Here is a 16783-nt window from a genome sequence, read left to right as displayed (position 1 = left end):
ACCTGGAGCAAGTGAGCACTGGCTGAGGCTAGAAAATCACCTGGTGAGGGGCCCCTGGGATGCCGGGGGAATGTGATCTACCTTAACTCAGGATGGAATGCCGTACAGACATTCATTTACGTGCTTTAACATAAAGCACTTTAGTCTGATACCATATCTATCCAGGGTTAACTTAGAGTGGGATCCACCATTTTTGGCACCTTTAAAGTTCTTTCTGCACACTTAAACACAGTACCTAGTATCTGTACCTAGTCATAATGGTCAAATGTGGTTAATAGTGATTTTTTTTGTGGCATTCTTTTGAATTTCTGCCTTAGCCAGTTTTGATTTAAGAAACCAGGAATATTAAGTCACCGTCCTAAAGAAGATAATTGTAACTTACCTCAACTTATTCATATTAATTGCTTTGCCATATGGATATTTGTACACTCCATTGAATAAATATTAATTTTGATGTATTGACTCTGACTGAATATGCTTACCGCTAGTGTTTTCGGTGTACAGAACTCATATCTTAAGCACTGCATGGTAACCTGCTTGTGGAAATCGGTCTCTGTGTTTAGTTGCCTTTATTGCACTGATTTTTTTTTTTTTTTTTTTTTTTTTTTTTTTTTTTTTTTGCAAAAATCTAGTTGGTCTAATAAAAGATATCACCTCTATCATGAGCTCTGAGTGCTTTTTCTTCTACACCAATACGGCTACAACCTGGATGACTTACTGCATTAATGACTCTTGGCAGTGGTAATATACTTGTGGAGATCTGTATTGTAACAGTATGACTCCCATTCCTGGAAGGATCTGTTTACTACTGTAAGCTTACAATGAATTAGTAGACAAGTTTCTTTCTCACCTTCACAGAATAACCCTTTTCTTTTAAGCCAGTTTCAACTAAAGTTATGGTCATGTAAAGAAGTCATCATCACAAGGGAAGCTAGAATATATACTGACACCATTGGCTGCTCTGCAGTAACAGCTCATGAATAGGGACCTACTTAATTTACAGTTTCACGGATCTTGCAGAAACTTTGAAATCTAGGATTTTCTGCAAAATCAACAAAATGCTTAATAAAAATAAAAAGCTGGCTGCCCTGTGGTCCTCACTGCTGGAAAGGGAAGGTGCCAGCTGGCAGGACAGCACAAAGGGCAGCAGACAAGATGGCAGCTGTCCCTTCATCACACCTCCCCCTGCCAGGGCCTCTCCACCAATCAGTCCCAAGGAGTGGGGTGGCACAAAGGGCAGCCAGCCTTCAAGATGGTGGCTGAACACATGCCCCTTCTCCCCACTTGATCGCTCCACAAATCAGCACTTAGGGTGGGACCTCTCTGCCAATCAGCACTGAGGGGTGCAGCTGCTGCAAATGCCTGTAAAATTAGCTCTGCACTGCTGGCGGGCCATGAAAAACCCTTTGTCTCACCTTGATTTAGGTAGGTCCCTACCCATAAGCATGTTCTCTCCCTATAGTATATGAGGTAACTTACCCCATTTTCATTGAGAAGCTATTTTATATCTACTGCAAGATAAAAGCATGCACACAAGCAGTTACTTTGAAGTAGGTAATATACTGTAAGTTTGCACCCCAACTTACCTTGCAGTAATTGTGTGATGCACTGAACAGCATGTGTGTATGAAGTAAAACTGTGAAGTTGCCCTGTCACTGATTTGTTCAGTTGCCCCATGTTGGCCCCTCCAGATTCCTGTGATTCAGTTTAAACACTGGATCCCATGTGTTCTTTTTGCTTGCTAGGGAGACAGAGGTAAGCAGAATTTCTGACCTTGGGCCTTGAGGCATGCCCTGCATGTTCAGATCCTTTTCTACCTATTTGGCACCTCAGGAGACTTAGGTGCCCAAGAGTGATCCTATTTCACCCTTTCTGATTCCCTGAAAAACTGTTAATGCAAAAGATGAGTGAATGAGTCTTCCTCACTATTTTTTAATCATTACTTCATCTTAAAATTAAAAAGGCAGTGTGTTACAAAAGCATTAATTTTAGGGACTCAAACAATGGAATTGTTTTGCAACAAGCCACTGAAGTCTACTCAAATACCTAACAGGTGGAATAGAATCTGGTCCCTAGTGTTTGACGCACAGTTTGGCTATTGAACTACTGCAGTCCCCTTCCAGCTTCCCACAGCCCTTGCTCATGTACTTGAATTCCACTGTACAATTGAACCCTTCAGGGGTATGTGGTAGGTTTTATCCATAACAAACAATCAAACTTTGCAAAAGACTTTGAAACAATATTGCTCTTCACTCAGTTATCTGAGAAATGCACAGCTATAAGTAAAAATAATAAATCCTACATGCATTTCCCTCAGTTTCCTTACTACTTTCAGAAGAGTTCTTTGGGCCTTTCAGTGTCATTTAACGATTAACTAGAGTTCTCCTCTGTCAGCTGATGGTTTATTTTCTGAACCATTGAATTTTTCTGCTCAAATTACTTTCCTGACTTTGGCTGATCCTGCCACCAACCTTGCCAACCCCATTTACAAAACCTTGTCCATGTTTTCCCTTCTGTCCAAAGACGACGCCTCCCTTCTCCAAGTTCTTGTGTGTCTGCATATGCTCTGTGAGTCTATAGATATATCCGCTCACTCATCTTTGGTTTCTTTGTTTTACTTTGGTAATTTTCAGCTTTCTAGCTGCCCTTTCTTCTCCTAACTCCCTGCAGATAAGTAAGAGAAACTGGTGCTTCTGGGCTTCAGTTAACCCTTGTTCCCAAGGTATTCCATCTGAATGTAGAACTATTAAAATTTAATAGCTGACTATTGGCTGTAGTCTGGAGGGATATAATACAGCCCTTGTCTTCAATGTTTGATACATATTCACATAAATTAATTAAAAATAAAACAATCTCATAATTACTTGATAACATTAACAAGAATTCATAAGTTATGCAGAGACAGAGTCCCTAAATAGTCATAGCCCATGCAGCAGAAATGTGGGTTTGCTTTTGTGTATAGGGAAAGCTGTTCCTAAGAACTATACAGCAGTAGTGTAGAAAGAATACTAAGATCCTTCAAAACAGTTGCCATCAATTGATGTTACCTTGAAGAAAGCATTTTTTTTTGTTCAGCTATGGATCAAAATGAGCTTTATAAGGAAGCTGTGATTGACAGTGATACATAACTGCTGCTGAGGAAGTTTTACTGGAGACATGAGAAAGCAAGTTATTCACTATCTTTGATTTGAAGAGTACAAATCCTCATGTATTATACAAAAATAGCCAGGATATGTCAAGCTCCATAACCCATGGAGGCCTCTGTTTGGTTTTGCTTCATGCTTTCTGTCTGTTTCCTCACCAAATACTTTCCAGAGGGAGATGCCAGTGAAAGGGCAGTATAGATAAATTCCTCGTGTACTGAAAGACCCTGGCATACCATGAAGAAAATTTTGAGAGCTGCATTTTAATATTAAACTAAGCCTAGTTTGAAACAGGTTTTTTCCCAAAGCTACTTTAATAAGACAACTGTTTTGTTTTTTTCTTTAATTTTCTTGTCTGGGCATGTAACCTCACTATAGTAAATGGCACTTTATTTAATGCAACTGTTGTTGATTTCTGATAGATTTTGTTATAGGGTCTTCTAGACCTGTATCAGGGGCCTTGGATTAAGCTGCAGCCAAAATAATGCCTGGTGGCTGAGTTGCAAAACTGACTAAGACTGGTGCCCAGTGGCTTGTGTAGAGACCTCCACAAGAGAATTGCAATATTTCATCACCGTTCTTCCAGGATGGACCATGAAAGGCAATAATTTGACTTGTACAAATCAGATACGGCTCATCATTAATATAAGTCAATGAATATACGTGTAAATCCAGTTTGTGTGAGGTCAGAATTGGGACACTTCTCTTATTGTTCTTTTAAGCTCCAGCTCAGATTAGCTTACTTTGTTCATGAAACTCATTGTAGTTTGATTCAAGACAAATCAAGGCTGCACTGGTGGTCAAGAATTTACTGCAGGAGCATAACTGAGGGCGGCAACCAGGACAGCAAGCCAAAGACCAAGGAAATCAATGAACGCTTTTCACTGATTTCAACAGGCTTTAACCAAGTACAGTAAAAGCCCTGTTATCTGACATTTTACTAACTGGAATACTCTACTAACCGGAATTCTGGCTGGCCAGCAGGATGCAGGGGAGCGCCACTGCCACCCACCACCCTGCACTGCCACCGCACTGCATCAGGCTGAAACGGCCATCCTGCACTGCCACCACTCTCTGTCTAGCCACTGCCCCCACCCCCCAACCGAAAACAGCCAGCCTCAGGTAACCAGAATTTTTTGATACCCAGCACCCCCCATTTCCCCCTCGTGCCTGATAACAGGGCTTCTACTGTACTCTGTGCTTATCAAAATAGTTGTAACACACATCTTAGCAAATTTGCTTGCCTGATTCTTAATAACAAAAGTATTGTATCACTGACTTTTGAAGCAGCAGCATCTAAAAGCTGCTGTGTTTTTATATTTACTATTTCTGTGGATGACCTGAATTATTCTTAGCCTCCCTGTTTACTTTCAAAACAATAATCATATTCCTGTCAACAACCTTCAATTGTAAATGAAATCTGAAGTAATTAGTCACTGACAATAGACCTCAGTTTGCTTGCATGTAATCTGAAGGATTTCTAAAGGGGAGAAATATTAAGTACAGATGTTCTTCCCTTTATTATCCTCAGGCCAGTAGGGAAATAAAACATTTTAATTGAATTTGAAAGACTGTTTCCAAACTGCTGGCCTAGAAGAAAAGCCTTGGATATCATTTGTTGTAAAGTTGCTTATAGATCTATAAAGCAAACTCTAAATGCAGCAGTCCAGTTATATCCCACAAACCATTGGAAGTAGACGCACCAAGTCAGTCAAGTATTTGTCCTCTTCAGAAAGGTACAAGAAAATGTGCAAGACAAATTTTGACTCTCACAGAGTATAAATACATTTTATACAACAGCATGTTGAAATGTTTTTAAAAATCAGTTTTTACTGAAAGAGAATGGGAAATGGAATGGGCCTTGTAAGTGTAATTTATTATATGAACATATACAGAAAGCTATCCTTTGCACAGAAGCCAGAAAAGAATATCTATGTTACTTATTTTCTTGATCAACATACTCCACATTGAAGTTTGTTTACTGCCCAAAGTTGTACCATAGCAAATTAAGCCATGCAAGGCTTTTGTGTTGAATACCTCTATGGACCAAAGGTTGTGTTTTATAAGAGTACTGAATTGTTTTATTGTATTCATGTTGTGGTTGCTGCTATATAATAATTGAACATTAGAAACTGTTCTTTTAAATAATATGAAGATGTAAGCAATGGGTTTATAGACTGTTGTCCTCTTCTGCAAACATAAGTATAGTACGAATTTCATAGAGTGAAGAATGCTGTACGTGGAGATTTTAATTCCATTGTAATTTAACTAGATGGAGCTAGAACTGCGATACTCAGATCATGGCTTCTGAGCTTCAAGTGACTCTTCAAATCATTACCTGTGTTTCTTGTGTAAAATATTAGCAAAGGTTTTTATTTTTTTTTCTTTGACTGCATATATTGGCTATGTCTTTCCTGCAGTCATGAATATTGCAACAGCTGGAACACAAACTGCCAATGTCAACTAATGTACTCTGGGGGGTTCTTTACATTGAAATGGAGTGTGTTCTGTCATAGTTCACACAGGTTGGTGATGTATGTTGTTTTTCTGGTTTAGGTGGCTCCTGAGTCAGTCAGGACATAGTGCCACTGAGCTTAGAGCATGCTTAAGTGTTGTTGTTGTTGTTATTATACTAACGTAACAGGAATGAACCTGTTAGATTTTTTAAGCGAGTGTTAGCTGTATGGTGGTGTTGGTCTTTCCTAATGACAGTATGGAACATTCTCCCTAAAAGTGGAGTATGGTATGATGAGTTGAGAAACATGGCATAAATCTTCACATTTCACCATCCTATGGGGTCAATTTTATTAAGCTGAACATCTCATGAATACTTACTTACCTATTTATTTATTTCTCAGTGGTCATGCTTTTGTTTGCACCACAGAGTAGAAATATCTTTTCCTCAACATCACATAAAGGGAAAAGAAAAATGTCAACTGTTAACATTCATAGGGCTAAATTACCCTCAGATTCATATTGTGTTTCCAAATTTTATGATAAGAGATTGATGGGCTGGCAGCAGCATCCTCAGATATATTACAAACTTTTGGAATTCCACCATTCTCTCAAATGCATGGATTTTCTGATCTGTTTTCCATAGTTTTGATTGTGGATCTTCTTAAAGAGGTGGACCAATTTAGTAAAACACTGAAATCTTTGTATGTTACCCTCCCTTAGACTTGGACCCAGTTCAGCATATAAACATTACAATTGACTTTGAAAGCTATAATATGCATATGTGGAGCCAACAGGGATCTCTCTGATTAGGGATCTGTGCAATGTAAATCATTTTATTTTCACTCTGGAGACTGGACATTGATTATCAAGAATGTGGCATAAGTGAACATCATGAAATAGTTTGACTTGGTTAAATATATTAACGGATCCAGGCTGACACAATTAGGCTAAGATAAAATATAATAGGTTTTCTTTTGATACGCCTTGGAAATGTATGTGTTGGGCTGAAAGGTTTTCTAGGAAAATGTAGATCATATTAACGTTGATGTCATTTATGTTTAGGAATATCTGACTAAAATTTAATGGACTAATTCCAATCTGGGAAGCTCAGTTTCAACTCCCTAATTAAATTAATGGGAGTTGAAAGTGATCATCTGACAGGAGAACTGTATTTTAAACTTCTTGAATTTCTTTCTTTTCTTGTTTTTATTATTGTTATTGTTGTTATGATTACAGTAGCACCTATGAGCTCTAGTTAGGATTAAATCGATGTTACACTACATAATGTATAAGCATAGAGACACAAAGAGCATTGTCAAATTGAAAAAAGATGTAACAAAAGGTGGTAAGAGAGCCAGGATAGGGCTTTGTGTCACTTAACTTTTTCAAATAGATATAAGGAAGGAAAGAAATAGTGGAACTGTCTGCAGTTGCCTTGGACCAAATAACTATAAAAAATTTTGTTAACCCTTGATTGTTAATTGGAGGATAAGTTCTCAACCTGCAGTCAGTCATCCTTCTGTCTATGAGTAGATTTATCTGAAGAATAAACCTTTATGATTTGATAGATATGTGGAGAGACGTGGTTCCTTGCAGCAAAACTAAAAATACAGTGTAAATAAATTCCTTTCCCCAAAGAGCGTTAAATCTAAAGATCCTTATCCTGGTATTTTAGTCTAATGATGAACCGTAAACTGCATTCACTGATTTTAAAAAAATTAGGTCTCTGGTTAATCTGGCATGATTTATTGAATATAAAGATTATGGAAATCTTGTTGCTGGTTTTTCAAATGAAATAATGTCATTTGGCATTCACTTTTTCTCATAACACAAGTTCAGCAAAACATTGATAATTTCCTAGGTGATACAATTCATAATTAGTAACATGATTTATATTATCCTACTCCCTATAGGTAAAAAGTCAGGAAACCTCATCTAAAATTGAAGCAAACAGGAGAAGGAAAAGATGAAAGATCTACATGGGAATGAGGAGCCTAGTGCTGCTTCTGTTTAGGTCACGGGCAAAGCTACAATAGAAGGGAGGGAAGTAGGGAGTCTTGGGACAGTGGATATAACGTGTCAGTAGTTGGGGGTTGCAGGGTAATAAGACAGACCAAGGCAACTGGGAGGAAGAAAAACGGGTGAAGTAGTGACTGAATATAAACAAGGGTTAAAACAGTTGATGAGCAAGGGAAGAATGTGAGGGATCATGGAATGGAATGGAATGAAATATAGTGTATAAGCTAAGATAGGCATAGGCTATTAACTATAAGAACAATAGGGGATCAAAGTAAGGAATATCTGATGATAAACAAAACATGTGACACCCCTTCACAATTTCTTGTCTTTGTGCTGTCAGTGTATGCATTGTTCCAGCCAACAGGTGGATTCCAGACTCCTGTACAAGTATCACAGTCCATACTTGCATATCAAATTCTTAGATCATACACTTTTGGGTTTAGGGATCTATCTCATGAAATTGGTTGGTCTTTCATGAAGTTTTATATGTAAGGACCGCTGGAGTTTGCACTGGAAGTGTGCTTCATGGTGGCTCCTTTAATCTTGCAGTTTCCCCCATCTGCCCCCCTCCTGCCCCTGATTGGCAGAGAGTCAAAAACCATGATTTTAAGTATTGCATGATTTTTGCCTTCTGTTGCTGATTGGTGGTGGCCCCATTGCTTGCTGCTGCCTGGACAGGAAGCAAAAACTGTGGCATATTTAAAATAGCAGTTTTCACTTCCAAGCTATGATTTCTGACACGCACCATGATCCCAGACAGCAAGCAGCGGGACTGCTGGGGCCCCTCTGCTGATCAGTGATGGGGGTGGTGCACAGGGAAAACTGCAAGATTAAAGGAGCCACTGTGCAGTGCACTTTCAGTGCAAATTCTAGTGGTCCCACCCTCCCAGAGGTGGTACAGTCACCCACCCTGGTTACCTTCAGAAAGCATCTTGACACCCACCTTGCTGGGCTCATCTGACCCTAGCAGTCTTTCCTTCCCAAGTGCAGGGGGGATGGATGGGGTGATCTGTAAGGTCCCTTCCAGCCCCTGACATCTATGAAACTGAAATTATCATATGTCCTAATATGGCAACATTGTGGGCCTACTCATGGCAAGGTAGCTTCTATAAAATACCATAATGTTGCAACCTCCAGAGTAAAATGAGTATAGGGCAACTAAAAACCCTAGCTGTCACTGACTTCTGGGTACTCCTTGGTTGGAGAAAGGCTTAAGGATATCACCCTGACAGAAATGTGCCCTTGCTGAGGTATTAGACAGTCAGCAGCAGTTCTTACCTGTTGCTGTCCAGCAGAAGCTAAAGCCATTGAGGCAATGAACATCTGGACTCAGTTTAGCCTTTGGATTTGATCTCAGTGGTCTAAAGGGGGAATGGTAGGTCTTGCGTAAGCTGCACTCCATACTCTTGCCTAGGTGTATGCATCAAATGTCTTGGTGTGACAGTCTTGAGACTCTGTACAAACAAATATATCAAGCACCTGACTAGACCTATTATGCATACACCATGATCCAGAGGATCGGTGGTTGACTACTATACTTATAGTTGCCATGAGGGCACTTGGTGCATTTGGCTACAACGTCATTCTTACACTGCCATAAACACTTTGGAATTATCTGAGTCAACCCTTGCATGCATCTTAATGACTGACTCTATACTAACTTCTTTCCTATCTGCAGACACCTTACCTGCTTTTCATAAATTGTTTAAAATGACTGCTGGTGGCACTTTAATTTTCTCTGGCTGACCCCTTAGGAGCTTTGGTGATTTACTATTTGAGATATTTAATTGATCCAAGTACTCTTTCCCTTTTTGCTTAACAGGATTTTTACCTGAAATTAATATTTTTCCTTTATGAATATTTCCCTCAAATTTCTCCCCATTATATTTTTAATTAATGCCAGAGGAAAAGTAGCAGTGATTAATCATGGACTGTTTTCATTTAGGTAGCAACATACATGGAAAACTTAATCTCACCCACAGTCAGATCTGCCCCTGTGGATCTTGGGAATTCAAGGGCAGAAACACTGTCTTTCTGTACCTTGTGATTAGCAGGCACTGATGATAATTTTATACTAAGGACTATAATTTCCATTTTAATAAAGGTTAGAACTGCATCCCAAATAGGTTTTTAAAATCTTGAAATGTAAACTTAAGGTGTAATCTAAAGCCATTTCATCAACTCGAGTAGATTCTTGTTGAAGACCTTCATGAATGGCGAGTGTGAATAGATGGCTAAGCTCAGTGTCAGGGTTCTATTATCATTTCAGAGCCCAACACTTTTCAGCAAAATCCTTCATGCAAATTACTTCTGAATATTTACACACAACAATGTATTACAAAAGAATAAATCTAGAAGAGAAAATGGGTCGTTCCAAGAACTCCAGGGTACTCATTCTGTAGTTGTCTTAGTCTGAAGTCAGAAGGCAGGGCAGAGTTGCACCTTTTATAGACTAATTTTGATAGTATCTGCCAAACTAAGCTGTTGCTTACAAAAGTGTATATACCTCTGAATTAGTTAGGCTATAGGATACAACTCTGCCTTGCCTTCTGCCTGATTTGTCCTGTGAAGATTGTCAATTTCCTTGAGACCAAAGTTTCAAGCATGAGCTTTGTTTTTCTGTATAGAACTGTTCATACATTCGAGGTTCTGTAGTGTGGAGCAGGTTGTTTTCAGCAATTTTTGCCAGGGTAGCAAAACATTTAATTATCTGTAAGACCGGACCCACCAGGGGGTTTATTTCACTCCTCTTTCCAGCATTGGCTCTCACTGGCATAATCATGGGCTACTTTCTGTTTGTAGGCATGAATAGCAAGATCGCAGCTTTTATTAATAAACATAACCAAATGTCTGCCTACAGGCCAGACGTGTCTCACTTTTCAGGCCCTGACAGCTTTAAAAAAACATTTTTGTCTCTATTTTTGTCCACATCATGGGACCAGCTACTCAAATAAACCACCAGCCACCTGGATTAATGACACTGGGTGCATCTACACATGCTATAAAGGCAAAGTGATAAATTCCTGTGCAGTTTGTGCTGGAGTAAGCAGCTCTTGGGTGCAGCATCTACACATGCGCCCAGGAATGCAGCAATTTGAGCCAGAGCAGAGCAACCCTGGGCTGGCAGAGGGTCTGCAGGATCAACCCTGGGCTCTGGGTAGCATTGTCGGCTGGTGGAGAGGCTGGCTGGGGCATGAGAGTGCTAAAGTGTGGGGCTAGGCAGTAGGCTGCCCATGCACTTTAGGACCCTCATGCCCCAGCCAGCCCCTGTCATCATCTACACATGAATTTTGGTAGAGTTAAGTACTCCGCTATAAGGTAGTATTGTCCCCAACAGTAATTTCCTGCAGTGGAATTAAATAATTTACTGTGGCCTAATACTGTTGCATGTGTAGATGGTGACAATTTACAGCAGAGCTAAGTAGTAAACTCCTCAGTAAAGTGCATGTATAAATGCATCCACTGACAATCATTTATGTGAACAGTATGTGCAGCAGAAATCATTTCTAGGTCTGTCCTATTATGATGTTACTATCCTGACCCCTCCATAAAAACTTGCAGGCCATACGACTCCATCAGTTTAGCCCATTAATCCCATCCCATTAAATCATGTACATAGACTTGAGGTTCTTGGTCAAATTTTTGGTGAACCAACAAATAATGATGTTGCCAGTTTATGTTCATTCCAATCAGACTCATTATTTGTATCTTTCAAGACTTTGGACCAAAGCCACCTTTACAGGATGTGTGTGCTTATATGCATGCATGCATATACACATGCATGTGTTCACGTACAGATTTTGTCTGAGTTGCCCAAAGTCTGTCAGGCTCACATTTGGCTTAACTGTAGACATAATAGATTATTTTTATGTTGATGTGTGCAAAGGAGATTTTATGGTTCTAGTCCCAGTAGATTTTGCTGTATTAGAAGTGGAAATATAGTTATTTGGACTTGATTCTGTGTATTGTCAATAGCATTTACAATTATTTTTTAATGAAGTGAAGTTATAGGATCAACATTTGTCTGGCTTTGAATGTGACCTCCCTGTGAGAGAAGCATTCTTATTAGAGAACAGTTACTCAACAGTAACATATCTCTAACTGATATTGCATTGCCTGTTGTTTGCAGTGATGTATGATGTAAGAATGCTGTAGATGTAAGAATTAATTAATTAATTAATTAATTAATTAATACACAAATTAAAGTTTTGTGTCCATAAGCTTGTCAAACTTCTCTCCTGACTATCCAGGTGTTCCTATAAAAAATATCACAAAAAACACTTGACTCTCATAAAATTAATAATATAGTCTTAATGGGATTATAAAATGTGGCAGTTACTGAAATTAGGCCACAAAGACTCTAAAAAAAATGAAAAAAAATAATCAGAATTATTCTGTTTCCATTTAGGATGAGATCAACTTTGAATATATAAACAAAGAAAGACACAAAGAATGGCAGGTTGTCAAGGTATGACTGTATATAATAATAGGGAGCACTTACATAACATCTTACCATGTTTGTGAAAAACCCTGTGTAAAAAGGAGTTTAATAAAGCTTTGAGTGAATAAAATATTAGGTTTTTTAATGGGGAATTTCAAGTCTAGAGGCAAAAAGATATGTTTTCATAATTTCTATCAAACCAAGGAGGTTTAAACCAAAAATTGAGCTATGTTGAACATAATTTGATGACAATATCCTTCAGATTAAAAGAAATCAAGAAACCCATTTGCATTAAAAAACACTCATAGTAACTGAAAACCCAAACAATCGGTACAATACAAAGTACCCATTGTTGAAAGTATTCAAACCCATTGTTCGTATAAATAAGTATGAATGTGCAAAGATGGTTTAAGTAGCTGTGGAAATAAGGGGTACCTAAACATATGCTGGATTTCTGCTCCATGTGCTAATTAGCATGTGTTGGAGCCAAAACAATTAAATGAGTTTTCTTCAAGTCTGCTGGAGCCTGCTAATTAGTGTGCTTCAACAGCCTTCACATCATGTGTATTCAGTGTCCCCACATTTCAAAATGGTGGTGGGGGCGCTTTAACTAAAGCTCATTGAATGAGCTTTAGTTAAAGCACCCCTGCTGCCATTTTGAATTATGGGATGCTGAATACACATGAAGCTGCAGGAATTTTAATTAGAGTGGCTCTGAGAGCCACTCAAATTAAAGCCCCCCACCCATCCCTCCTCGGAGCACGTGTATAGATGCCCAAGTTGTATAGAAGTTTCCATTTTGTTTATATGATAATCTTAGTCACTGGAATTTACATAGGTGCTGATTTCCTGTTGTGGTCTATGGCTGCCAAAATGCAGTCTTTCAAACAGCATAGTGCCTATGTCTTACTGTTCTCCTCTTTGCACATAAGGGTCAAACCTATTCATATCACCACCATGCTCCCCCCTTCCCCCCCACACAGAACTATTCATAAAACTTTGTGGTTTTTGATAGAAGCTGTAGCTACATGAGAGAACATAAATGCATTTTCAATAGCGTGCAAAATTTTACCAAAAATGCACCAACTACCTAATGTGTTTAATCTGTTAGCAGGTGTTATCACTGCTCGGTTCTTAAGTGACCAGATGTCCCTATGTTATCAAGACTGTGTTAGAATTTAATAGATGTCCTGCTGGTATTTGTAAGGATTTTTTCTGAGATATTGAAATTATATATTTTTGTGCTAAAAAAAACTGTACTAGCTCTTATCTTCATGTTATCAATCAATTCTACAAAGCCTTCCCTGTGACACATGTTAAATAGTGCTGGTTGTAATTGGTGCTGTAGAAATACAGATGATTGGTAGATGTATATATAGATAGAACTATTGCACTGGCAGAAAATGTGTGGCCTGCCATAAAATTCAGAAAAAAATGTGGCACAGTCTGTTATGCATCAAATTCCAGAGTTTCACTTCTACGAAGAATGAGCTTGCAGTGCCAGATGAATTATTTAACATTCTGATTAAACACAGGTACTGTAACAGAAAATTAACTTCAATATGTTTAGCAAAATATATCCTTGCCTCTGTCCCACATGGAAATAACTTAGTGCGTGTTTGTTAAATAGAAACAATCTGTTTGATAATTTTTCATAAACAGGAAAAAACCAAAAAACAAGTTCCAAATTCTCCAGATTTGTAAGGTTAATTTCAAACCTGAATTTCAGCACTAGCCATTGGCTCCACATCTGGCAAAATGAAAGCCTTCAGGATAAACCTTCCCAGTCTTTGTGTTTTGATCCTATCTCTAATACAGACTTAAAGTTTTAGGGGTAAATTCTCCCTGCATTCATACAGTGATTCTCTGCTTCAGTGCACTGGTTGTATATAACTATATCTCATTCCCATCCATTCAGTGGGCTTTCTCTCACTTCACACTAGTGTAAATAAATGTACTTCCATCATGCTAGTATAAATAAATGTACTTCTGTCTTCTGATTCATTGAAACTAGTGGAATAAAATGAGCATAATGCAGGTCATGTGTCGCTCTGTTTAGGCTATATATTAAATGGCCTTTCCTTTGTTAAAGCTTGAGCACAGTAATATTTTCATTTTCTTTAAGTTTTTCTTTCTCTTTTCAGAACATGGTGGTGCAAGATATATTGTTTCACAATGGAATTGTTCCTGGTTTGGGGAAATGGACACATGAATTGAGTCATCCAGCTAAGGCAGGGTGTGGGAAGAGACAGAACAAATGCTGTTAAGTGACGTCGGTCTGTAAGAGGCTTGGGACTTCAGTGCAAGCCAACAATCATTTCATTACTTTTGTTTCTCTTTGCTGTCACAACAGCCCTCCCAGGTTAAGTCTCTCGCCTACTCAATTTCTTCCTGTAGACCAACATACATCTGTTAATTATTTCTACTTGGCAAACTTTCCTCCCCTTATCCCTCCTGTTTCCTGTGCTATGACCCATTTTTGATGGAAGAAATAAAAACAAACATGAATAAGTGTATTTTTTTCTTGGCATTTAGTTAATTTTAACATATTATTAAAAACTCCAGGAATAATAGGTTTCTGGCTTCCTTGTAAAGTGTTTTAATTAACTGAGTTTTACTTTCTTAAACACTAGTATAGAAGAAGGATAGGTTCTCTGTATAATAAATCTTATTTGCATGTAGCAGTACAGAATTGTGGTGTTTGGAGCCTGAGACCCCTGACAGATATTACACTTAAGATGTCATCAATTGATTAATGTTAAGTAGTGACCTGCCCACTTTAGCAGGGCACTGGGGTGTGCCTGCTGCTTTAAGGGAGCTAGCAGCCTATGAGGCTGCTTGCAGGTGTGGTACAGGGGGCTAATGAAAGGCACACCTGACTAGAAGGAGGCTCAGGCTGAAGCATTACAAGCCCAGAGCCTGAGCCAATCAGGTAGTGTCTTCCTGGTGGCCACAAGGTGTGGAGTTCTAGTCAACAGGGCTCTTGATGTGAGAGGAACTTATATAAACAACTCTGCAGGCCTGGAAGCAGAGGCAAGGCCCCTGGGCATAGAAGGACTGAGTTTTACAGGCAAGTGGCTTTTTGTTTTATTTTGAGCCCACAGAGGGTCCTGGTGCCCAGGGAAGGGCTCAGTTAGACCAGAGGGTCCCTGAGCCAGAGAAGAGCTGCAAGTAGGACCAGGGGCCCAGGAGCACAGAGAATGGGTGATGTGTAGGACCAGGAGCCCAGAGAAAGGGCAGTGTATAAGACCAGGGGCCTGAGAGTCCAGGAAGGGACTTTTTAAGGGACCAAGGGGGTCCAAAGGCCCAAGGGTCCAAGTTTTTAACTGTTGTTCATCCTTTTCAAGCAAAGATGGCTGCATCCAGTGGGGAGGGGGGAGAAAGGAGGAAAGAAAAAAAGAGGGAGAAAGAAGAGAGAGGAGGGGGAGGAGGCTAGGTCACTTGGTTATGCAGGTGAAATATAAGCCCAATCTTTGCCCTGAACAATCTGCTGCAACAGGAGCAGGAGAGCAATGAGGACTGGACATGAGAGGTCCTCGTTTTCCTAGCCACACGCTTCTTCTCTGCCTCTGCTGCATGCCATTGCTCGAAGGCCAATGCTTTGCTCTGGACTGATGACCTCCAGGATGGATGGTCACGAGTGATTTACTTTCATGACTCCAGGTCAATGCCAAAACTCTTTAGGGACATCTTTAGGTTTTCCTTGTACCACTTCTTTGGTGTGCTGTGAAAGTGTACTCCATTTGACAGTTCACTGTAGAAGATTTTCTTTGGTAGGTGAGTGTCAGGCATTCTTAAAAGATGGCCAGCCCATCTTAGCTGCACCAGTTTCAGTAGGGTGTGAATACTGGGGAGAGCTGATCTTCCGAGCACCTCAGTGTCTGGAATCTTGTCCTATCACTTGATGTTCAGTTTCTTTTGCAGGCAGCACAGGTGGAAGTGGTTTTGTTTCTTCACATAACTCTGGGAGCCAGGCTTGCTACTTGCTGGTGAAGGACAATCCCAGCATCCCTATTGCACAAACAATATGGCACAATGGGACCTGATCCAGGATCCCACAACCATGCCTCTGGCCACGAATGTGTAGCATGGCAGGAAGTGCAGTTGTTGGGATCCTGCATCAGATCCAGTTGTACCTTTAGTGCAATGTCTGTCAGGGGCCTGGGTGTCACACATTCTTGCATACCATCTGAGGTATAAAATTCTTGAACATCCACAAGTCTCCTCTGGCGTTCTTCTGCCTCCTATTCTTCTGCCCTTTTTAGATTTCCATGTCCCATTCTTTTGACCCTCCTGATAGTAGACCCGTGCATTCAGTCACATACTGGAACATACATCCTAGGAGGAGTAACCCAGAATGCAGTGTGTGCATTCAGTATCTGAAGATGAATATGTCACTTCATAGTACTGATGCACAGGCAGTGATTTAAAAAGAAACTTCTTACCCTAGTGTGAAGTCCATTGAGGTATGCTGACTTTCTCCAAAGTAGGAAAATGAGAGCTATAACCTTCAACATAGTTGATGGAGGAGAAGTGAAGTATGAAGCATTTAGCTGAGACTCAACTTAGCCTTTTGCCAGCCCTGCAAATACCAATAGACACCCCCCATGTGTGGGGTGGAATGCTATTTCACTTTGTGTACATAAATGACAGCTTTTCAGACACATAAGTGATATTCTTGGAACTAAGACCCATAAGCACATGAATACATAAGTTGAGCATG

At 39.6% G+C, this 16783-nt stretch overlaps 1 protein-coding gene across 1 annotated transcript in view; it reads left to right on the top strand.

Moving 5' to 3' along the window:
• CNBD1 (cyclic nucleotide binding domain containing 1) overlaps positions 1-14576 on the top strand; it is a 295769-nt gene extending 281193 nt beyond the window's left edge. Inside the window, exons 8-9 of the mRNA XM_059723910.1 lie at positions 12028-12087; positions 14205-14576. Of these exons, the coding sequence (XP_059579893.1) occupies positions 12028-12087; positions 14205-14327 (183 nt within the window). The 3' untranslated portion in view covers positions 14328-14576. The remainder of the gene's footprint in view (positions 1-12027; positions 12088-14204) is intronic.
• Positions 14577-16783: the final 2207 nt, after the last annotated feature.

The sequence above is a fragment of the Alligator mississippiensis genome, chromosome 3 (genome assembly GCF_030867095.1).
Source record: "Alligator mississippiensis isolate rAllMis1 chromosome 3, rAllMis1, whole genome shotgun sequence".
NCBI lineage: Eukaryota > Metazoa > Chordata > Crocodylia > Alligatoridae > Alligator > Alligator mississippiensis.
The sequence above is the reverse complement of the archived record's forward strand: the minus strand, read 5'-3'. Positions and strand labels throughout refer to the sequence as shown.